Source organism: Carcharodon carcharias, chromosome 2 (genome assembly GCF_017639515.1).
Source record: "Carcharodon carcharias isolate sCarCar2 chromosome 2, sCarCar2.pri, whole genome shotgun sequence".
NCBI lineage: Eukaryota > Metazoa > Chordata > Chondrichthyes > Lamniformes > Lamnidae > Carcharodon > Carcharodon carcharias.
The window spans coordinates 234,156,578-234,179,014 of NC_054468.1; the positions used below are offsets into that span (position 1 = coordinate 234,156,578).

The following is a 22,437-nucleotide window of genomic DNA, read 5'->3' on the forward strand; positions in this document are numbered from 1 at the left end:
TGAGGGAGGGCGAGTCAGTGGGGGTCAGAGAGAGTGAGGGAGTGAAAGAGGGTTAGCCTGCGGGTGTCAGTGAGGGAGTGAGGGAGGGCGAGTCAGTGGGTGTCAGTTAGAGAGAGTGAGGGAGTGAGGGAGGATGAGTCAGTGGGTGTCAGTAAGAGAGTGTGAGGGAGGGAAAGTCAGTGGGTGTCAGTGAAAGAGTGAGGGAGGGTGAGTCAGTGGGTGTCAGTAAGGGAGTGAGGGAGTGAGGGAGGATGAGTCAGTGGGGGTCAGAGAGAGTGAGGGAGTGAAAGAGGGTTAGCCTGCGGGTGTCAGTGAGGGAGTGAGGGAGGGTGAGTCAGTGGGGGTCAGAGAGAGTGAGGGAGTGAAAGAGGGTTAGCCTGCGGGTGTCAGTGAGGGAGTGAGGGAGGGTGAGTCAGTGGGTGTCAGTTAGAGAGAGTGAGGGAGGGAAAATCAGTGGGTGTCAGTGAAAGAGTGAGGGAGGGTGAGTCAGTGGGTGTCAGTGAGGGAGTGAGGGAGGGTGAGTCAGTGGGTGTCAGTTAGAGAGAGTGAGGGAGTGAGGGAGGGCGAGTCAGTGGGTGTCAGTGAGCGAGTGAGGGAGTGAGGGAGGGTGAGTCAGTGGGTGTCAGAGAGATTGAGGGATTGAGAGAGGGTGAGCCCGCAGGTGTCATTGAGAGAGTGAGGGAGGGCGAGTCAGTGGGTGTCAGTGAGAGAGTAAGGGAGGGTGAGTCAGTGGGTGTCAGTGAGAGAGTGAGGGAGGGTGAGTCAGTGAGTGTCAGTGAAAGAGAGTGAGGTAGGGCGAGTCAGTGGGTGTCAGTGAGTGAGTGAGGGAATGTGAGTCAGTGGGTGTCAGTGCGAGAGTGAGGGAGGGTGAGTCAGTATGTGTCAGTGAGGGAGTGAGGGAGGGCGAGTCAGTAGGTGTCAGTGAGGGAGTGAGGGAGGGTGAGTCAGTAGGTGTCAGTGAGGGAGTGAGGGAGGGTGAGTGAGTGTGTGTCAGTGAGGGAGTCAGAGAGTGAGGGAGGGCAGGTCAGTGTGTGTCAGTTAGAGAGAGTGAGGAAGTGAGGGAGGGTGAGCCTTTGGGTGTCAGTTAGAGAGAGTAAGGGAGGGCGAATCAGTGGGTGTCAGTGAAGGAGTGAGGGAGTGAGGGAGGGCGAGTCAGTTGGGGTCAGAGAGAGTGAGGGAGTGAGAGAGGGTGAGCCTGCGGGTGTCAGTGAGGGAGTGAGGGAAGGCGAGTCAGTGGGTGTCAGAGAGATTGAGGGAGTGAGAGAGGGTGAGCCCGCAAGTGTCAGTGACGGAGTGAGGGAAGGTGAGTCAGTGGGTATCAGTGAGAGAGTGAGGGAGGGCGAGTCAGTGGATGTCAGTGAGAGAGTGAGGGAGGGTGAGTCAGTGGGTGTCAGTGAGGGTGTGAGGGAGGATGAGTCAGTGGGTGTCGGTGAGAGAGAGTGAGGGAGGGCAAGTCAGTGGGTGTCAGTGAGAGAGTGAGGGAGGGCGAGGCAGTGGGTGTCAGTAAGAGAGAGTGAGAGAGTGAGGGAGGCTGAATCAGTGGGTGTCGGTGAGGCAGTGAGGGAGGGTGAGTCAGTGGGTGTCAGGGAGAGAGTGAGGGAGTGAGGGAGGGTGAGTCAGTGAGGGTCAGTGAAAGAGAGTGAGGGAGTGAGGGAGGGTGAGTCAGTGGGTGTCGGTTAGATACAGTGAGGGAGGGCAAGTCTGAGGGTGTCAGTGAGGGAGTGAGGGAGGGTGAGTCAGTGGGTGTCAGTAAGAGAGAGTGAAGGAGTTCGGGAGGGTGAGTCAACAGGTGTCAGTGAGGGAGTGAGGGAGGGTGTCAGCGGGTGTCAGTGAGAGAGTGAGGGAGGGTGAGTCAGTGAGGGTCAGTGAAAGAGAGTGAGGAAGTGAGGGAGGGTGAGTCAGTGGGTGTCGGTGAGATAGAGTGAGGTAGGGCAAGTCTGTGGGTGTCAGTGAGAGTGTGAGGGAGGGCGAGTCAGTAAGTGTCAGTGAAAGAGAGTGAGGGAGGGTGAGTCAGTGGGTGTCAATGAGAGAGTGAGGGAGGGCGAGTCAGTGAGTGTCAGTGAAAGAGAGTGAGGGAGTGAGGGAGGGTGAATCAGTGGGTGTCGGTGAGAGAGAGTGAGGGAGGGCAAGTCTGTGGGTGTCAGTGAGGGAGTGAGGGAGGGTGAGTCAGTGAGTCTCAGTGAGGGAGTGAGGGAAGGCGAGTCATTGAGTGTCAGTGAAAGAGATTGAGGGAGGGTGAGTCAGTGGGTGTCGGTGAGAGAGAGTGAAGGAGGGCAAGTCTGTGGGTGTCAGTGAGGGAGTGAGGGAGGGTGAGTCAGTGGGTGTCAATGAGGGAGTGAGGGGGGGTGAGTCAGTGGGTGTCAGTGAGGGAGTGAGGGAGGGTGAGTCAGTGGGTGTCAATGAGGGAGTGAGGGGGGGTGAGTCAGTGGGTGTCAGTGAGGGAGTAAGGGGGTGAGTCAGTGGGTGTAAGTGAGGGAGTGAGGGAGGGTGAGTCAGTGGGTGGCAGTAAGAGAGAGTGAGGGAGGGCAAGTCAGTGAGTGTAAGTGAGGGAGTAGGGGAGGGTGAGTCTGTAGGTATCAGTGAGGGCGTGAGGGAGGGTGAGTCAGTGGGTGTCAGTGAGAGAGTGACGGAGGGTGAGTCAGTGAGTGTCAGTGAAAGAGAGTGAGGGAGTGAGGGAGGGTGAGTCAGCGGGTGTCACTAAGAGAGAGTGAAGGAGGGCAAGTCAGTGAGTGTCAGTGAGGGAGTGAGCGAGGTTGAGTCAATGGGTGTCAGTAAGAGAGAGTGAGGGAGGGCAAGTCAGTGAGTGTCAGTGACGGAGTGAGGGAGGGTGAGTCTGTAGGTATCAGTGAGAGAGTGAGGGAGGGCAAGTCAGTGTGTGTCAGTTAGAGAGAGTGAGGGAGTGAGGGAGGGCGAGTCAGTTGGTGTCAGTGAGGGAGTGAGGGAGTGAGGGAGGGCGAGACAGTGGGTGTCAGTGAGAGAGTGAGGGAGGGTGAGTCAGTGACTGTCAGTAAGAGAGAGTGAGGGAGTGAGGGAGGGCAAGTCAGTGAGTGTCAGTGAAAGAGAGTGAGGGAGTGAGGGAGGGTGAGTCTGTGGGTGTCAGTAAGAGAGAGTGAGGGCGTGAGGGAGGGTGAGTCAGCGGGTGTCAGTAAGAGAGAGTGAGGTAGGGCCAGTCAGTGAGTGTCAGTGAGGGAGTGAGGGAGGCCAAGTCAGTGAGTGTCAGTGAGGGAGTGAGGGAGGGTGAGTCAGTTGTCAGTTAAAGAGAGTGAGGGAGGGCAAGTCAGTGAGTGTCAGTGAAGGAGTGAGGGTGGGTGAGTCTGTAGGTGTCAGTGAGAGTGTGAGGGAGAGCGAGTCAGTGGGTGTCAGTAAGATCGAGTGAGGGAGTGAGGGAGGGCGAGTCAGTGAGTGTCAGTGCAAGAGAGTGAGGGAGTGAGGGAGGGTGAGTCAGTGGGTGTCAGGGAGGGAGTGAGGGAGGGCGTGTCAGTGGGTGTCATTGAGGGAGTGAGGGAGGTGAGTCAGCGGGTCAGTGAGGGAGTGAGGAAGGATGAGTCAGTGGGTGTCAGTGAGGGAGTGAGGGAGTGAGGGAGGGTGAGTCAGCAGGTGTCAGTGAGGGAGTGAGGAAGGGCGAGTCAGTGGGTGTCAGTGAGAGATTGATAAAGAGTGAAGGAGGGTGAGTGTGTGTGTGTCAGTGAGGGAATGTGTGAGGGTGAGTGTGTCAGTGTCAGTGAGGGAGATAAGTCTGTGGGTGTCGGTGAGGGAGTGAGGGAGGGTGTGTCAGTGAGTGAGTGAGGGAGGCTGAGTCAGTGAGTGTCATTGAGAGAGTGAGGGAGGGCGAGTCAGTGAGAGAGTGAGGGAGGGCAAGTCAGTGAGTGTCATTGTGAGAGAGTGAGGGAGTGAAGGAGGGTGAGTCAGCGGGTGTCAGTGAGAGAGTGAAGGAAGGTGAGTCAGTGGGTGTCAGTGAGGGAGTGAGGGAGAGTGAGTCTGTAGGTGTCAGTGAGGGAGTGAGGGAGGGTGAGTCAGTGGGTGTCAGTGAGAGAGTGAGGGTGAGTCAGTGAGTGTCAGTGAAAGAGAGTGAGGGAGTGAGGGAGGGTGAGTCAGTGGGTGTCAGGAAGAGAGAGTGAGGGAGGGCAAGTCAGTGAGTGTCAGTGAGGGAGTGAGGGTGGGTGAGTCAGTAGGTGTCAGTGAAAGAGAGTGAGGGAGTGAGGGAGGGTGAATCAGTGGGTGTCGGTGAGAGAGAGTGAGGGAGTGCAAGTCTGTGGGTGTAAGTGAGGGAGTGAGGGAGGGTGAGTCAGTGGGTGTCAGTAAGAGAGAGTGAGGGACGGCAAGTCAGTGAGTGTAAGTGAGGGAGTAGGGGAGTGTGAGTCTGTAGGTATCAGTGAGGGAGGGTGTGTCAGTGGGTGTCAGTGAGAGAGTGAGGGAAGGTGAGTCAGTGGGTGTCAGTAAGAGAGAGTGAGGGAGTGAGGGAGGGTGAGTCAGTGGGTGTCAGTGAGAGTGTAAGGGAGGGCGAGTCAGTGAGTATCAGTGAGGGAGTGAGGGAGGGTATTTCTGTAGGTATCAGTGAGGGAGTGAGGGAGGGTGAGTCAGTGGGTGTCGGTGAGAAAGAGTGAGGGAGGGCAAGTCTGTGGGTGTCACTGAGGGAGGGTGAGTCAGTGGGTGTCAGTGAGAGAGTGAGGGAGGCTGAGTCAGTGAGTGTCAGTGAGGGAGTGAGGGAGGGTGAGTCAATGGGTGTCAGTAAGCAAGAGTGAAGGAGGCCAAGTCAGTGAGTGTCAGTGAGGGAGTGAGGGAGGGTGAGTCTGTAGGTATCAGTGAGGGAGTGAGGGGGGGGTGAGTCAGTGGGTGTCAGTGAGAGAGTGAGGGAGGGCGAGCCAGTAAGTGTCAGTGAAAGAGAGTGAGGGAGTGAGGGAGGGCAAGTCAGTGGGTGTCAGTTAGAGAGAGTGAGGGAGTGAGGGAGTGCGAGTCAGTGGGTGTCATTGAGAGAGTGAGGGAGGGTGAGTCAGTGGGTGTCAGTGAGGGAGTGTGGGAGGGTGAGTCTGTAGGTGTCAGTGAGGGAGTGAGGGAGGGTGAGTCAGTGGGTGTCAGTGAGAGAGAGGGAGGGAGGGCAAGTCAGTGATTGTCAGTGAGGGAGTGAGGGAGGGTGAGTCAGTGAAGGTCAGTGAAAGAGTGAGGGAGGGTGAGTCAGTGAGTGTCAGTGAGGGAGTGAGGGAGGGTGAGTCAGTGAGTGTCAGAGAGGGAGTGAGGGAGGGTGAGCCTGTGGGTGTCAGTTAGAGAGAGTGAGGGAGGGCGAGTCAGTGGGTGTCAGTGAAGGAGTGAGGGAGTGAGGGAGGGCGAGTCAGTGGGGGTCAGAGAGAGTGAGGGAGTGAAAGAGGGTTAGCCTGCGGGTGTCAGTGAGGGAGTGAGGGAGGGCAGGTCAGTGTGTGTCAGTTAGAGAGAGTGAGGGAGTGAGGGAGGGTGAGCCTGTGGGTGTCAGTTAGAGAGAGTGAGGGAGGGCGAGTCAGTGGGTGTCAGTGAAGGAGTGAGGGAGTGAGGGAGGGCGAGTCAGTGGGGGTCAGAGAGAGTGAGGGAGTGAAAGAGGGTTAGCCTGCGGGTGTCAGTGAGGGAGTGAGGGAGGGCGAGTCAGTGGGTGTCAGTTAGAGAGAGTGAGGGAGTGAGGGAGGATGAGTCAGTGGGTGTCAGTAAGAGAGAGTGAGGGAGGGAAAGTCAGTGGGTGTCAGTGAAAGAGTGAGGGAGGGTGAGTCAGTGGGTGTCAGTGAGGGAGTGAGGGAGTGAGGGAGGATGAGTCAGTGGGTGTCAGTAAGAGAGAGTGAGGGAGGGAAAGTCAGTGGGTGTCAGTGAGGGAGTGAGGGAGGGCGAGTCAGTTGGTGTCAGTGAGGGAGTGAGGGAGTGAGGGAGGGCAAGTCAGTGAGTGTCAGTGAGCGAGTGAGGGAGGGTGAGTCAGTGACTGTCAGTAAGAGAGAGTGAGGGAGTGAGGGAGGGCAAGTCAGTGAGTGTCAGTGAAAGAGAGTGAGGGAGTGAGGGAGGGTGAGTCAGTGGGTGTCAGTGAGCGAGTGAGGGAGGGTGAGTCAGTGGGTGTCAGCAAGAGAGAGTGAGGGAGTGAGGTAGGGTGAGTCAGCGGGTGTCAGTAAGAGAGAGTGAGGAAGGGCAAGTCAGTGAGTGTCAGTCAGGGAGTGAGGGTGTGTGAGTCAGTGAGTGTCAGTGAGAGAGAGTGTGGGAGTGAGGGAGGGTGAATCAGTGGGTGTCGGTGAGAGAGAGTGAGGGAGTGCAAGTCTGTGGGTGTAAGTGAGGGAGTGAGGGAGGGTGAGTCAGTGGGTGTCAGTAAGAGAGAGTGAGGGACGGCAAGTCAGTGAGTGTAAGTGAGGGAGTAGGGGAGTGTGAGTCTGTAGGTATCAGTGAGGGAGGGTGTGTCAGTGGGTGTCAGTGAGAGAGTGAGGGAAGGTGAGTCAGTGGGTGTCAGTAAGAGAGAGTGAGGGAGTGAGGGAGGGTGAGTCTGTAGGTATCAGAGAGGGAGTGAGGGAGGGTGAGTCAGTGGGTGTCAGAGAGATTGAGGGATTGAGAGAGGGTGAGCCCGCAGGTGTCATTGAGAGAGTGAGGGAGGGCGAGTCAGTGGGTGTCAGTGAGAGAGTAAGGGAGGGTGAGTCAGTGGGTGTCAGTGAGAGAGTGAGGGAGGGTGAGTCAGTGAGTGTCAGTGAAAGAGAGTGAGGTAGGGCGAGTCAGTGGGTGTCAGTGAGTGAGTGAGGGAATGTGAGTCAGTGGGTGTCAGTGCGAGAGTGAGGGAGGGTGAGTCAGTATGTGTCAGTGAGGGAGTGAGGGAGGGCGAGTCAGTAGGTGTCAGTGAGGGAGTGAGGGAGGGTGAGTCAGTAGGTGTCAGTGAGGGAGTGAGGGAGGGTGAGTGAGTGTGTGTCAGTGAGGGAGTCAGAGAGTGAGGGAGGGCAGGTCAGTGTGTGTCAGTTAGAGAGAGTGAGGAAGTGAGGGAGGGTGAGCCTTTGGGTGTCAGTTAGAGAGAGTAAGGGAGGGCGAATCAGTGGGTGTCAGTGAAGGAGTGAGGGAGTGAGGGAGGGCGAGTCAGTTGGGGTCAGAGAGAGTGAGGGAGTGAGAGAGGGTGAGCCTGCGGGTGTCAGTGAGGGAGTGAGGGAAGGCGAGTCAGTGGGTGTCAGAGAGATTGAGGGAGTGAGAGAGGGTGAGCCCGCAAGTGTCAGTGACGGAGTGAGGGAAGGTGAGTCAGTGGGTATCAGTGAGAGAGTGAGGGAGGGCGAGTCAGTGGATGTCAGTGAGAGAGTGAGGGAGGGTGAGTCAGTGGGTGTCAGTGAGGGTGTGAGGGAGGATGAGTCAGTGGGTGTCGGTGAGAGAGAGTGAGGGAGGGCAAGTCAGTGGGTGTCAGTGAGAGAGTGAGGGAGGGCGAGGCAGTGGGTGTCAGTAAGAGAGAGTGAGAGAGTGAGGGAGGCTGAATCAGTGGGTGTCGGTGAGGCAGTGAGGGAGGGTGAGTCAGTGGGTGTCAGGGAGAGAGTGAGGGAGTGAGGGAGGGTGAGTCAGTGAGGGTCAGTGAAAGAGAGTGAGGGAGTGAGGGAGGGTGAGTCAGTGGGTGTCGGTTAGATACAGTGAGGGAGGGCAAGTCTGAGGGTGTCAGTGAGGGAGTGAGGGAGGGTGAGTCAGTGGGTGTCAGTAAGAGAGAGTGAAGGAGTTCGGGAGGGTGAGTCAACAGGTGTCAGTGAGGGAGTGAGGGAGGGTGTCAGCGGGTGTCAGTGAGAGAGTGAGGGAGGGTGAGTCAGTGAGGGTCAGTGAAAGAGAGTGAGGAAGTGAGGGAGGGTGAGTCAGTGGGTGTCGGTGAGATAGAGTGAGGTAGGGCAAGTCTGTGGGTGTCAGTGAGAGTGTGAGGGAGGGCGAGTCAGTAAGTGTCAGTGAAAGAGAGTGAGGGAGGGTGAGTCAGTGGGTGTCAATGAGAGAGTGAGGGAGGGCAAGTCAGTGAGTGTCAGTGAAAGAGAGTGAGGGAGTGAGGGAGGGTGAATCAGTGGGTGTCGGTGAGAGAGAGTGAGGGAGGGCAAGTCTGTGGGTGTCAGTGAGGGAGTGAGGGAGGGTGAGTCAGTGAGTCTCAGTGAGGGAGTGAGGGAAGGCGAGTCATTGAGTGTCAGTGAAAGAGATTGAGGGAGGGTGAGTCAGTGGGTGTCGGTGAGAGAGAGTGAAGGAGGGCAAGTCTGTGGGTGTCAGTGAGGGAGTGAGGGAGGGTGAGTCAGTGGGTGTCAATGAGGGAGTGAGGGGGGGTGAGTCAGTGGGTGTCAGTGAGGGAGTGAGGGAGGGTGAGTCAGTGGGTGTCAATGAGGGAGTGAGGGGGGGTGAGTCAGTGGGTGTCAGTGAGGGAGTAAGGGGGTGAGTCAGTGGGTGTCAGTGAGAGAGTGAGGGAGGGCGAGTCAGTGAGTGTCATTGAGAGAGAGTGAGAGAGTGAGGGAGGGCGAGTTAGTGGGTCTCATTGAGAGAGAGTGAGGGAGGGTGAGTCAGTGAGAGAGTGAGGGAGGGTGAGTCAGTGAGTGTCAGTGAAAAGAGAGTGAGAGAGTGAGGGGGTGAGGAAGGGCGAGTCAGTGAGAGAGTGAGGGAGGGCGAGTCAGTGAGTGTCATTGAGAGAGAGTGAGAGAGTGAGGGAGGGCGATTCAGTGAGTGTCAGTGAGAAGAGAGTGAGAGAGTGAGGGGGTGAGGAAGGGCGAGTCAGTGAGGGAGTGAGGGAGGGCGAGTCAGTGTGTGTCAGTGAGAGAGTGAGGTAGGGCGAGTCAGTGGGTGTCAGTGAGCGAGTGAGGGAAGGTGAGTCAGTGGGTGTCAGTAAGAGAGAGTGAGGGAGTGAGGGAGGGCGAGTCAGTGAGTGTCAGTAAGAGAGAGTGAGGGAGTGAGGGTTAGTCAGTGGGTGTCAGAGAGGGAGTGAGGGAGGGCGAGTCAGTGGGTGTCAGTGAGAGAGTGAGAGAGAGTGAAGCAGGGTGAGTGTGTGTGTCAGTGAGGGAATGTGTGAGGGTGAGTGTGTCAGTGTCAGTGAGGGAGTGAGGGAGGTAAGTCTGTGGGTGTCGGTGAGGGAGTGAGGGAGGGTGAGTCAGTGGGTGTCAGTGAGAGAGTGAGGGAGGGCGAGTCAGTGAGTGTCAGTGGGAAGAGAGTGAGAGAGTGAGGGGGTGAGGAAGGGCGAGTCAGTGAGAGAGTGAGGGAGGGCGAGTCAGTGAGTGTCATTGAGAGAGAGTGAGAGAGTGAGGGAGGGCGAGTCAGTGGGTCTCATTGAGAGAGAGTGAGGGAGGGTGAGTCAGTGGGTGTCAGTGAGAGAGTGAGAGAGTGAAGGAGGGTGAGTGTGTGTGTGTCAGTGAGGGAAGGTGTGAGGGTGTGTGTCAGTGTCAGTGAGGGAGTGAGGGAGGTAAGTCTGTGAGTGTCGGTGAGGGAGTGAGGGAGGGTGAGTCAGTGAGAGAGTGAGGGAGGCTGAGTCAGTGAGTGTCATTGAGAGAGAGTGAGGGAGGGTGAGTCAGTGGGTGTAAGTGAGAGAGTGAGGGAGGGGAGTCAGTGAGTGTCATTGAGAAGATAGTGAGAGAGTGAGTGTGTGAGGAAGGGCGAGTCAGTGAGAGAGTGAGGGAGGGCAAGTCAGTTGGTCTCATTGAGAGAGAGAGAGAATGAGGCAGGGCGAGTCAGTGGGTGTCATTGAGAGAGAGAGGGAGGGTGAGTCAGTGAGAGATTGAGGGAGGGTGAGTCTGTGGGTGTCACTGAGAGTGAGGGAGGGTGAGTCAGTGAGAGAGTAGGGGAGGGCGAGTCAGTGAGTGTCAGTGAGAAGAGAGTGAGGGGGTGAGGAAGGGCGAGTCAGTGAGAGAGTGAGGGAGGGCGAGTCAGTGGGTGTCATTGAGAGAGAGTGAGGGAGGGTGAGTCAGTGAGAGAGTGAGAGAGAGTGAGGGAGTGTGAGTCAGTGAGAGAGTGAGGGAGGGCGAGTCAGTGGGTGTCATTGAGAGAGAGTGAGGGAGGGCGAGTCAGTGAGTGTCAGTGAGAAAAGAGTGAGGGGGTGAGGAAGGGCGAGTCAGTGAGAGAGTGAGGGAGGGCGAGTCAGTGGGTGTCATTGAGAGAGAGTGAGGGAGGGTGAGTCAGTGAGAGAGTGAGAGAGAGTGAGGGAGTGTGAGTCAGTGAGAGAGTGAGGGAGGGCGAGTCAGTGGGTGTCATTGAGAGAGAGTGAGGGAGGGCGAGTCAGTGGGTGTCAGTGAGAGAGTGAGGGAGGGCGAGTCAGTGAGTGTCAGTGAGAAGAGAGTGAGAGAGTGAGGGGGTGAGGAAGGGCGAGTCAGTGAGAGAGTGAGGGAGGGCGAGTCAGTGGGTGTCATTGAGAGAGAGTGAGGGAGGGTGAGTCAGTGAGAGAGTGAGGGAGGGTGAGTCAGTGAGAGAGTGAGGGAGGGTGAGTCAGTGAGAGAGTGAGGGAGGGTGAGTCAGTGGGTGTCAGTGAATGGGAATGAGGGAGGAAGAGTCAGTGGGCATCATTGAGAGATTGAGGGAGGGCAAGTCAATGGGTGTCAGTGAGAGAGAGTGAGGGAGTGTGAGTCAGTGGGTGACAGTGAGGTAGAGTGAGGGAGTGTGAGTCAGTGGGTGACCGTGAGGGAGAGTGAGGGAGTGTGAGTCAGTGAGTGTCAGTGATGGAGTGAGGGAGGGTGAGTCTGTAGGTATCAGTGAGAGAGTGAGGGAGGGCAAGTCAGTGTGTGTCAGTTAGAGAGAGTGAGGGAGTGAGGGAGGGCAAGTCAGTGGGTGACAGTGAGAGAGAGTGAGGGAGTGAGGGAGGGTGAGTCAGTGAGTGTCAGTGAGGGAATGAGGGAGGGTGAGTCAATGGGTGTCAGTGAGAGAGAGTGAGGGAGTGTGAGTCAGTGGGTGACAGTGAGGGAGAGTGAGGGAGTGTGAGTCAGTGGGTGACAGTGAGGGCGAGTGAGGGAGTGTGAGTCAGTGAGTGTCAATGATGGAGTGCGGGAGGGCAAGTCAGTGGGTGACAGTGAGAGAGAGTGAGGGAGTGAGGGAGGGTGAGTCAGTGAGTGTCAGTGAGGGAGCGAGAGAGGGCGAGTCTGTGGGTGTCAGTGAGGGAGTGAGGGAGGGCGATTCTGTGGGTGTCAGTGAGGGAGTGAGGGAGGATGAGTGTGTAGGTTTCAGTGAGGGAGTGAGGTAGGGTGAGTCGGTGGGTGTCAGTGAGGGAGTGAGGGAGGGTGAGTCAGTGAGAGATTGAGGGAGGGTGAGTCTGTGGGTGTCACTGAGAGAGAGTGAGGGAGGGTGAGTCAGTGAGAGAGTGAGGGAGGGCGAGTCAGTGAGTGTCAGTGAGAAGAGAGTGAGGGGGTGAGGAAGGGCGAGTCAGTGAGAGAGTGAGGGAGGGCGAGTCAGTGAGTGTCATTGAGAGAGAGTGAGAGAGTGAGAGGGTGAGGAAGGGCGAGTCAGTGAGAGAGTGAGGGAGGGCGAGTCAGTGGGTGTCATTGAGAGAGAGTGAGGGAGGGTGAGTCAGTGAGAGAGTGAGAGAGAGTGAGGGAGTGTGAGTCAGTGAGAGAGTGAGGGAGGGTGAGTCAGTGAGAGAGTGAGGGAGGGTGAGTCAGTGGGTGTCAGTGAATGGGAATGAGGGAGGAAGAGTCAGTGGGCATCATTGAGAGATTGAGGGAGGGCAAGTCAATGGGTGTCAGTGAGAGAGAGTGAGGGAGTGTGAGTCAGTGGGTGACAGTGAGGTAGAGTGAGGGAGTGTGAGTCAGTGGGTGACAGTGAGGTAGAGTGAGGGAGTGTGAGTCAGTGGGTGACCGTGAGGGAGAGTGAGGGAGTGTGAGTCAGTGAGTGTCAGTGATGGAGTGCGGGAGGGCAAGTCAGTGGGTGACAGTGAGAGAGAGTGAGGGAGTGAGGGAGGGTGAGTCAGTGAGTGTCAGTGAGGGAGTGAGGGAGGACGAGTCAGTGAGTGTCAGTGAGGGAATGAGGGAGGGTGAGTCGGTGGGTGTCAGTGAGGGAGTGAGGGAGGGCGAGTCTGTGGGTGTCAGTGAGGGAGTGAGGGTGGGCGAGTCTGTGGGTGTCAGTGAGGGAGTGAGGGAGGATGAGTGTGTAGGTTTCAGTGAGGGAGTGAGGTAGGGTGAGTCGGTGGGTGTCATTGAGGGAGTGAGGGAGGGTGAGTCAGTGGGTGACAGTGAGGGAGTGAGGGAGTGTGAGTCAGTGGGTGGCAGTGAGGGAGAGTGAGGGAGTGTGAGTCAGTGAGTGTCAGTGATGGAGTGCGGGCGGGCGAGTCAGTGGGTGACAGTGAGAGAGAGTGAAGGAGTGAGGGGCGTTGAGTCAGTGGGTGACAGTGAGAGAGAGTGAAGGAGTGAGGGGGGTTGAGTCAGTGGGTGTCAGTGAGGGAGTGAGGGAGTGTGAGTCAGTGGGTGGCAGTGAGGGAGAGTGAGGGAGTGTGAGTCAGTGAGTGTCAGTGATGGAGTGCGGGAGGACTTGTCAGTGGGTGTCAGTGAGGGAATGAGGGAGGGTGAGTCGGTGGGTGTTAGTGAGGGAGTGAGCGAGGGCGAGTTTGTGGGTGTCAGTGAGGGAGTGAGGGAGGGCGAGTGTGTGGGTGTCAGTGAGGGATTGAGGGAGGTTGAGTCTTTAGTGTCAGTGAGAGTGATGGAGGGTGAGTATTTGGGTGCCGGTCAGAGAGTGAGGGAGGTCAAGTCAGTGGGTGTTAGTGAGAGAGTGAGGGAAAGCGGGAGGTTCTGTCAGTGAGGGAGTGAGGGAGGGTGAGTCACTGGGTATCAGTGAGAGAGAGGGAGGGTGAGTCAGTTGGTGTCAGTGAGAGAGTGAAGGAGGGCGAGTGTGTGGGTGTTGGTGAGGGAGTGAGGGAGGGTGAGTCAGTGGGTGTCAGTGAGAGAGTGAGGGAGGGTGAGTCTGTGGGTGTCAGTGAGAGAGTGAGGGAGGGTGAGTCTGTGGGTGTCAGTGAGAGTGAGGGAGTGAGGGAGGGCGAGTCAGTGGGTGTTAGTGACCGAGTGAGGGAGGGTGAGTCAGTGGGTGTCAGTGAGGGAGTGCGGGAGGGTGAGTCAGTGGGTGTCAGTGAGAGAGTGAGTGAGTGAGAGAGGGATTCAGTGGGTGTCAGTGAGAGAGTGAGGGAGTGAGGGAGGGCGAGTCAGTGGGTGTCAGTGAGAGAATGAGGCAGTGAGGGAGGGTGAGTCAGTGGGTGTCAGTGAGTGAGTGAGGGAGGGTGAGTCAGTGGGTGTCAGTGAGGGAGTGAGGGAGGGTGAGTCAGTGGGTGTCAGTGAGGGAGTGAGGGAGTGAGGGAGAGTGAGTCAGTGGGTGTCAGTGAGGGAGTGAGGGAGGGCGATTCAGTGGGTGTCAGTGAGGAAGTGAGGGAGTGAGGGAGAGTGATTCAGTGGGTGTCAGTGAGGGAGTGAGGGAGGGGGAGTCAGTGGGTGTCAGTGAGGGAGTGAGGGAGTGAGGGAGTGTGAGTCAGTGGGTGTCAGTGTGGGAGTGAGGGAGGGGGAGTCAGTGGGTGTCAGTGAGGGAGTGAGGGAGGGTGAGTCAGTGGGTGTCAGTGAGAGAGTGAGGGAGTGAGGGAGGGTGAGGCAGTGGGTGTCAGTGAGGGAGTGAGGGAGGGGGAGTCAGTGGGTGTCAGTGAGGGAGTGAGGGAGGGTGAATCAGTTGTCAGTGAATGGGAGTGAGGGAGGGCGAGTCAGTGAGTGTTAGTGAGGGAGAGTGAGGGAGTGAGGGAGGGTGAGTCAGTGAGTGTTAGTGAGGGAGAGTGAGGGAATGAGGGAGTGCGAGTCAGTGAGAGAGAGTTAGGGAGTGAGTCAGTGGGTGTCAGTGAGAGAGTGAGGGAGGGTGAGTCAGTGGGTGTCAGTGAGGGAGTGAGGGAGGGTGAGTCAGTGGGTGTCAGTGAGAGAGTGAGGGAGTGTGAGTCAGTGGGTGTCAGTGAGGGAGTGAGGGAGGGTGAGTCAGTGGGTGTCAGTGAGAGAGTGAGGGAGTTTGAGTCAGTGGGTGTCAGTGAGGGAGTAAGGGAGGGTGAGTCAGTGGGTGTCAGTGAGGGAATGAGGGAGGGTGAGTCGGTGGGTGTTAGTGAGGGAGTGAGCGAGGGCGAGTCTGTGGGTGTCAGTGAGGGAGTGAGGGAGGGCGAGTGTGTGGGTGTCAGTGAGGGATTGAGGGAGGTTGAGTCTTTAGTGTCAGTGAGAGTGATGGAGGGTGAGTATTTGGGTGCCGGTCAGAGAGTGAGGGAGGTCAAGTCAGTGGGTGTTAGTGAGAGAGTGAGGGAAAGCGGGAGGTTCTGTCAGTGAGGGAGTGAGGGAGGGTGAGTCAGTTGGTGTCAGTGAGAGAGTGAAGGAGGGCGAGTGTGTGGGTGTTGGTGAGGGAGTGAGGGAGGATGAGTCAGTGGGTGTCAGTGAGAGTGAGGGAGTGAGGGAGGGCGAGTCAGTGGGTGTTAGTGACCGAGTGAGGGAGGGTGAGTCAGTGGGTGTCAGTGAGGGAGTGAGGGAGGGTGAGTCAGTGGGTGTCAGTGAGAGAGTGAGTGAGTGAGAGAGGGAGTCAGTGGGTGTCAGTGAGAGAGTGAGGGAGTGAGGGAGGGCGAGTCAGTGGGTGTCAGTGAGAGAGTGAGGCAGTGAGGGAGGGTGAGTCAGTGGGTGTCAGTGAGGGAGTGAGGGAGGGCGAGTCAGTGGGTGTCAGTGAGGGAGTGAGGGAGTGAGGGAGAGTGAGTCAGTGGGTGTCAGTGAGGGAGTGAGGGAGGGCAAGTCAGTGGGTGTCAGTGAGGGAGTGAGGGAGGGGGAGTCAGTGGGTGTCAGTGAGGGAGTGAGGGAGTGTGAGTCAGTGGGTGTCAGTGTGGGAGTGAGGGAGGGGGAGTCAGTGGGTGTCAGTGAGAGAGTGAGGGAGGGTGAGTCAGTGGGTGTCAGTGAGAGAGTGAGGGAGTGAGGGAGGGTGAGGCAGTGGGTGTCAGTGAGGGAGTGAGGGAGGGGGAGTCAGTGGGTGTCAGTGAGGGAGTGAGGGAGGGCGAGTCAGTGAGTGTTAGTGAGGGAGAGTGAGGGAGTGAGGGAGGGTGAGTCAATGAAAGAGTAAGGGTGGGTGAGTCAGTGGGTGTCAGTGAGGGAGTGAGGGAGGGTGAGTCAGTGGGTGTCAGTGAGAGAGTGAGGCAGTGAGGGAGGGTGAGTCAGTGGGTGTCAGTGAGGGAGTGAGGGAGGGCGAGTCAGTGGGTGTCAGTGAGGGAGTGAGGGAGTGAGGGAGAGTGAGTCAGTGGGTGTCAGTGAGGGAGTGAGGGAGGGCAAGTCAGTGGGTGTCAGTGAGGGAGTGAGGGAGTGAGGGAGAGTGAGTCAGTGGGTGTCAGTGAGGGAGTGAGGGAGGGGGAGTCAGTGGGTGTCAGTGAGGGAGTGAGGGAGTGTGAGTCAGTGGGTGTCAGTGTGGGAGTGAGGGAGGGGGAGTCAGTGGGTGTCAGTGAGGGAGTGAGGGAGGGTGAGTCAGTGGGTGTCAGTGAGAGAGTGAGGGAGTGAGGGAGGGTGAGGCAGTGGGTGTCAGTGAGGGAGTGAGGGAGGGGGAGTCAGTGGGTGTCAGTGAGGGAGTGAGGGAGGGTGAATCAGTTGTCAGTGAATGGGAGTGAGGGAGGGCGAGTCAGTGAGTGTTAGTGAGGGAGAGTGAGGGAGTGAGGGAGGGTGAGTCAATGAAAGAGTAAGGGTGGGTGAGTCAGTGGGTGTCAGTGAGAGTGAGGGAGGCCGAGTCAGTGGGTGTCAGTGAGTGGGAATGAGGGAGGACGAGTCAGTGGGTGTCAGTGAGAGAGAGTGAGGGAGTGAGAGAGGGAGAGCGAGTCAGTGAGAGTTAGGGAGTGAGTCAGTGGGTGTCAGTGAGAGAGTGAGGGAGGGCGAGTCAGTGGGTGTCAGTGAGAGAGTGAGGGAGGGTGAGTCAGTGGGTGTCAGTGAGAGAGTGAGTGAGGGTGAGTCAGTGGGTGTCAGTGAGGGAGTGAGGGAGGGTGAGTCAGTGGGTGTCAGTGAGAGAGTGAGGGAGTTTGAATCAGTGGGTGTCAGTGAGGGAGTAAGGGAGGGTGAGTCAGTGGGTGTCAGTGAGAGAGTGAGGGAGTGTGAGTCAGTGGGTGTCAGTGAGGGAGTGAGGGAGTGTGAGTCAGTAGGTGTCAGTGAGAGAGTGAGGGAGTTTGAGTCAGTGGGTGTCAGTGAGAGAGTGAGGGAGTGTGAGTCAGTGGGTGTAAGTGAGGGAGTGAGGGAGGGCGAGTCAGTGGATGTCAGTGAGAGAAAGTGAGGGAATGAGGGAGGGCGAGTCAGTGGATGTCAGTGAGAGAGTGAGGGAGTGTGAGTCAGTGGGTGTAAGTGAGGGAGTGAGGGAGGGCGAGTCAGTGGGTGTAAGTGAGGGAGTGAGGGAGGACGAGTCAGTGGGTGTCAGTGAGAGAGAGTGAGGGAGTGAGGGAGGTTGAGTCAGTGGGTGTCAGTGAGAGAGTGAGGGAGTGTGAGTCAGTGGGTGTCAGTGAGAGAGTGAGGGAGTGTGTGTCAGTGGGTGTCAGTGAGAGAGAGTGAGGGAGGGTGAGTCAGTGGGTGTCAGTGAGAGAGAGTGAGGGAGTGAGGGAGGGCGAGTCAGTGAGAGAATGAGGGAGGACAAGTTAGTGGTTGTCAGTGTGAGAGGGTGAGGGAGGGTGAGTCAGTGGGTGTCAATGAGAGAGAGTGAGGGAGTGAGGGAGGGTGGGTCAGTGGGTGTCAGTGAAAGGAAAAAGAATGGTGAAGACAAATGTAGGTCCCTTACAGTCAGAAACAGGGGAATTTATAATGGGGAATAAAGAAATGGCTGACCAACTAAATACATACTTTTGTTCTGTCTTCACAAAGGAGAACACAAATAACATACCAGAAATGTTGTGGAACACGGGGTTTAGTGAGAGGGAGGAACTGAAATAAATCAGTATTAGTAGGGAAATGGTATTGGAGAAATTGATGGGATTGAAGGCTGATAAATCCCCAGGGCCTGATAATCTACATAAATAAAAACAAAAAAACTGAGGATGCTGGAAATCCAAAACAAAAACAGAATTACCCTCCCTGGAAAAACTCAGCAGGTCTGGCAGCATCGACGGAGAAGAAAAGAGTTGATGTTTCGAGTCCTCTGTCGAAGGGTCATGAGGACTCGAAACGTCAACTCTTTTCTTCTCCGCCGATGCTGCCAGACCTGCTGAGTTTTTCCTGATAATCTACATCCCAGAGTACTTCAGGAAGAGGCCCTAGAAATAGTGGATACATTGGTGATCATCTTCCGAGAATTTACAGGCTCTGGAACAGTTTCTACACATTGGAGAGTAGCTAATGTAACCCCACTATTTAAAAAGGGAGGCAGAGAGAAAGCAGGGAATTATAGACCAGTCAGCCTGACGTCGGCAGTGGGGAAAATTCTAGAGTTCATTATAAAAGATTTAATAGCTGAGCACTTGGAAAACAGTGGCAGATTCGGACAGAGTCAGCATGGATTTATGAAAGGGAAATCATGCTTGACAAATCTACTGGAATTTTTTGTGGATGTAACTAGTAGAGTTTGATGAGGGGGAGCCAGTGGATGTGGTTTATTTGGACTTTCAGAAGGTTTTCGACAAAGTCCCACCTAAGAGATTAGTGTGTAAAATTAAAGCACATGGGGTTGGAGGTAGTATATTGAGATGGATAGAAAACTGGTTGGCAGACAGGAAACAAAGAGTAGAAATAAATGGGTCTTTTTCCAAATGGCAGGCAGTGACTAGTGGGGTACCACAGGGATCGGTGCTGGAACCCCAGCTATTCACAATATACATTAATGATTTAGATGAGGGAACTAAATGTAATATCTCCAAATTTGCAGATGACACAAAGCTGGGTGGGAGGGTGAGCTGTGAGGAGGATACAGAGATGCTTCAGGGTGATTTGGACAAGCTGAGTGAGTGGGCAAATGCATGGCAGATGCAGTATAATGTGGATAAATGTGAGGTTATCCACTTTGGTAGCAAAAACAAGAAGGCAGATTATTATCTGAATGCCTATAAATTGAGAGAGGGGAATGTGCAGCGAGACCTGGGTGTCCTTGTACACCAGTCGCTGAAGGTAAGCATGCAGGTGCAGCAGGCAGTAAAGAAGGCAAATGGTATGTTGGCCTTCATAGCGAGAGGATTCGAGTACAGGAACAGGGATGTCTTGCTGCAATTGTACAGGGCCTTGGTGAGACCACACCTGGAATAGTGTGTGCAGTTTTGCTCTCCTTATCTGAGGAAGGATGTTCTTGCTATTGAGGGAGTGCAGCGAAGGTTTACTAGACTGATCCCTGGGATGGTGGGACTGACATATGAGGAGAGATTGAGTCGGTTCGGATTATATTCACTGGAGTTCAGAAGAATGAGGGGGGATCTCATAGAAATCTATAAAATTCTAACAGGACTAGACAGGGTAGATGCAGGAAGGATGTTCCCAATGGTGGGGGAGTCCAGAACCAGGGGTCACAGTCTGAGGATATGGGGTAGACCATTTAGGACCGAGATGAGGAGAAATTTCTTCACCCAGAGAGTGGTGAGCCTGTGGAATTCGCTACCACAGAAAGTAGTTGAGGCCAAAACATTGTATGTTTTCAAGAAGGAGTTAGATATAGCTCTTGGGGCGAAAGGGATCAAAGGATATGGGGAGAAAGTGGAAGCAGGCTATTGAGTTGGATGATCAGCCATGATCAAATTGAATGCTGGAGCAGGCTCGAAGGGCCGAATGGCCTACTCCTGCTCCTGTTTTATATGTTCTATGTTTCAATGACCTTGGATCTGGCCTGCAGGCAGCGGAGGTTGAACAGGTTCCTGCATGTTCCATAGTTTAGCTGCACTCCAGTGGGGAGCGTGCTGAGGGTGAGATGGAGCATTGCAGCAAGGAAGGTCGAGAAGAGTGTTGATGACACAGCCTTGCTTGACTCTGGTTCAAACATGGATTGGGTCTGTTATGGAGCCATTGGTCAGGATCGTGGCTTGCATTCATCGTGGAGCAGATGGAGGATGGTGACAAACTTGGGGGCAGCCAAAACAGAGGAGAATGCTCCATAATCCTTCTTGTTTGTGTGCCGAAGACTTTTGGGAAGTCAAAGAAGGTCATGTGGAAGGGTTGGTGCTGTTCCTGCATTTCTCTTGCAGTTGTCGCACAGTAAGGATCCGTTGTGCCCTTTAGTAGGTGGAATCTGGAATGTGGCTCTGGGAGGAGGTCTTCAAACACAGGGAGAGGGTGATTGAGGAGGATTCTTGCGCTGACTTTCCCTGTGGCTGACAGCAGGGAGAGTCTTCTATAGTTACCACAGTCAGACTTGTCACCTTTCTTGAATGTGGTCGTGATTACAATGTCTGACATATCCTGACATGCTCTCCTCCATCAGGATAAGGAAGATGAGGCCATGTATCCGCGCCAGTAATACTTCTCCACCACGCTTCAGTGTTTCAGCAGTGGGGGGGAAAGCGCTAAACCCACAGCCTGTGTCATCTAGTAGGACAAGGGCAGCAGACAGATGGGAACACCACCATCTGGAAGTTCCCCTCCAGGTCACTCATCATCCTGACTTGGAAATATATCACCATTCCTTCACTGTCGCTGGACTGCAGCGGTTCAAGAAGGCAGCTCACCTCCACCTTCTCAAGGGCAATTAGGGACGGGCAATAAATGCTGGCCCAGCCAGCGAAGCCCACATCCCACAAATGAATAGTAAAAGGATACTTTAGGAAGGGTCCTTATGGTGTTGCAGAGGAGATTTTCCAGAATGGTTCCAGGAATGGGGGTTTTACTTATAAGGTTAGGTTGGAGAAACTGAGGTTGTTCTCCTTGGATGACAGGATGTTTGAGTTCTTCTCGTTGTGCTCTCTCATTGCAGGAACTATCAGTATGTCGGACAAGCAGTCCCAGGTTACACAGCCCAAGACCCAACTCCCCAGCAAAGAGCAAGTTTCAAAATGCTTTGATCTGATGATGCAGTCCCAGTTTAGCTGGGAGAAACTTCTGCTGCCAACAATTGAATCTATCACTATTTTAAGTGAATTAATTCAGCAGGCTGCAAGATCAAAGGACATTAAACTCAATCAAGGAAGTGCAAACAAGAAGTCCAAGTTTCAAAATCCACAATCATTATCCAGTTGCCTGATGAATATTTGCAACCAAACTGTAAAGTCGTTTCAAGAGACCCGCAATAATCTGGAGCAAATGCAGATCTCCTGTGAGGGGATCACTGTCCATGTGAAGAATGTGGCTGAAGGGTCAACTCAGGACAAAGACTTCCACTGTCAACTGAGCAGCATTAAGAGCTGTGCAGATCAGTGCAAGGAAAAGGCTGACTCTGTGGTAACTGAGCTCTCCAATCTGAGTGACCTCTTCAGTGAGCTCCTAGAGATGTGTGCAGCTTCTCAGATTGCCAGCCAGGATAAACTGGAAGAAGTAAGGAAAACCTTGGAGGAAACCAAACAAAGGAATGAGTTAATAGAGAAAGAGAAGGAAGATTTAGACAAAGAATGGAATGAGGTTTCCCAGAAGCGTCAGGAACTCCGCAATGAATACACTGATGTAAATTCCAGTGCTTTCGTTGATGAGCTTTGTTTGGAAGGATTGAAGAAGATGAAGGAGCTGCTCCCAAAAATTATTGAGCTAGCGAGCAGGTTGACCAACCCAATAATGAGCTTAGAGGAGCTGAGAAAAGGGGTCATGTTCCTCATCGAGCTGTCAGCTCAACTCAGCAGCAAAGAATTTTCGGAATCAAACACTGAAATCAACAATTTCCTCAAGACAGTCAGAGAGCAAGCAGCAGCGAAGATCCAGGAAGTCCAATGCAAGTTGGAGGAATCAAACAATAATTACCAGAAATGTCTTGACAAGATGAAAAGTTTGGGTGAAGAGAATGAGACATTTTTGAGAGAGATAAAGGACAATCGGACAGAGGAGAGCAATATCAGTACAAGTCTGGAGCTGATGGTCAAAGGGCTTGGGGCTCTTGGGAGCATCAAAACCCACTGGTCAAAGATGATCAACTTCATTCAAATCATACCCAAGGTAATTGAAGATTGTCTGAAGGCATTACAAGAGCTTGGTGCTGTGGGTGATGGAGGCACACTGAGTGCTCCAGGGATGTTAACCAGGAGTCAGATCCAAGTATACCAGGCAGTCAGCACCATAAGCATCATTGGTGCCATGTCAAAAAACTACGTGGAGATTTACGACAAATACCTTAAGAATCCACTGAGAGACCTGAGGCCATTGTTGCTTGGACAGGGGCCGGAACACAAGTTTAAGCAGATCCAGAAAAAATGTTGTGCAGCAAGAGAGGAAATACAGAAAAAGGTCACTAAGAATCAAGAAGAGTTTAGAAAGAATGGAATTGAAGCCATCGAAAAACTGACATAAAAGCAAAAAACTGCAGATGCTGGAAATCCAAAACAAAAATAAAAATAGCTGGACAAACTCAGCAGGTCTGACATCATCTGCGGAGAGGAACACAGTTAAGAGAATGCCAAAGATTCACATCCCTTTGAGGGAAGATGTTTCTTCTCATCTCAGTCTGAAATGATCATGCTGTTAGCCAGCTCTCCCCTCATACCTATGTAATTCACTTTAAAATTCTTGTTTTGGGCTCCAAGATGTCGCTCTCACTGTTGAATTCCATATTAAGTTGTTTACAACCACTTTTCTCCAGGTAATTTTTTATGATAAGATTACTAATCAAACCTGCCTCATTGTACAGTTCTAGACTAAAATAGCTTTACCTGCCAGTTGGTTCCACAATGTATTTTCCAGGAAACTGTCATGAAAGAATTCTACAAACTCATCTTCCAAAGTAACTTTGCCATTTCAATTTGTCCAGTCTAAATTAAGACTAAAGTCCAACACAATTATAACATTGCCTTTGTTAAAAGCTGATAAGGGGACTATCAGGAGCTTTAAGTGAATTAATATCTCAGAAAGGATCATTTCTGCAGCTGTACTCATGGCTGAGGTCCAGCAAAATTATACAAAATCCCATTGAATCAGGGTCCAATCACCAACCACTTCTCCCCATTCTGGAGCCTCTGTCCAATCACCAACCACTTCTCCCCATCCTGGAGCCTCTGTCCAATCACCAACCACTTCTCCCCATCCTGGAGCCTCTGTCCAATCACCAACCACTTCTCCCCATCCTGGAGCCTCTGTCCAATCACCAACCACTTCTCCCCATCCTGGAGCCTCTGTCCAATCACCAACCACTTCTCCCCATCCTGGAGCCTCTGTCCAATCACCAACCACTTCTCCCCATCCCTGGAATCTCTGATCCAATCACTAACCACCTCCCTCTACCCCTGGAATCCCTGATCCAATCACCAACCACTTCTCCCCATCCTGGAGCCTCTGTCCAATCACCAACCACTTCTCCCCATCCTGGAGCCTCTGTCCAATCACCAACCACTTCTCCCCATCCTGGAGCCTCTGTCCAAGCACCAACCACTTCTCCCCATCCTGGAGCCTCTGTCCAATCACCAATCACTTCTCCCCATCCTGGAGCCTCTGTCCAATC

The 22,437-nt window shown here is 54.3% G+C and overlaps 1 protein-coding gene across 1 annotated transcript in view; it reads left to right on the forward strand.

Moving 5' to 3' along the window:
• The window catches only part of LOC121275426 (TATA element modulatory factor-like), a 55,079-nt gene extending 33,265 nt beyond the window's left edge, over nucleotides 1-21,814 (forward strand). The window contains exon 2 of the mRNA XM_041183012.1: nucleotides 19,777-21,814. Within this exon, the coding sequence (XP_041038946.1) occupies nucleotides 19,788-21,293 (1,506 nt within the window). The 5' untranslated portion in view covers nucleotides 19,777-19,787 and the 3' untranslated portion in view covers nucleotides 21,294-21,814. The remainder of the gene's footprint in view (nucleotides 1-19,776) is intronic.
• The last annotated feature ends 623 nt before the right edge of the window (nucleotides 21,815-22,437 follow it).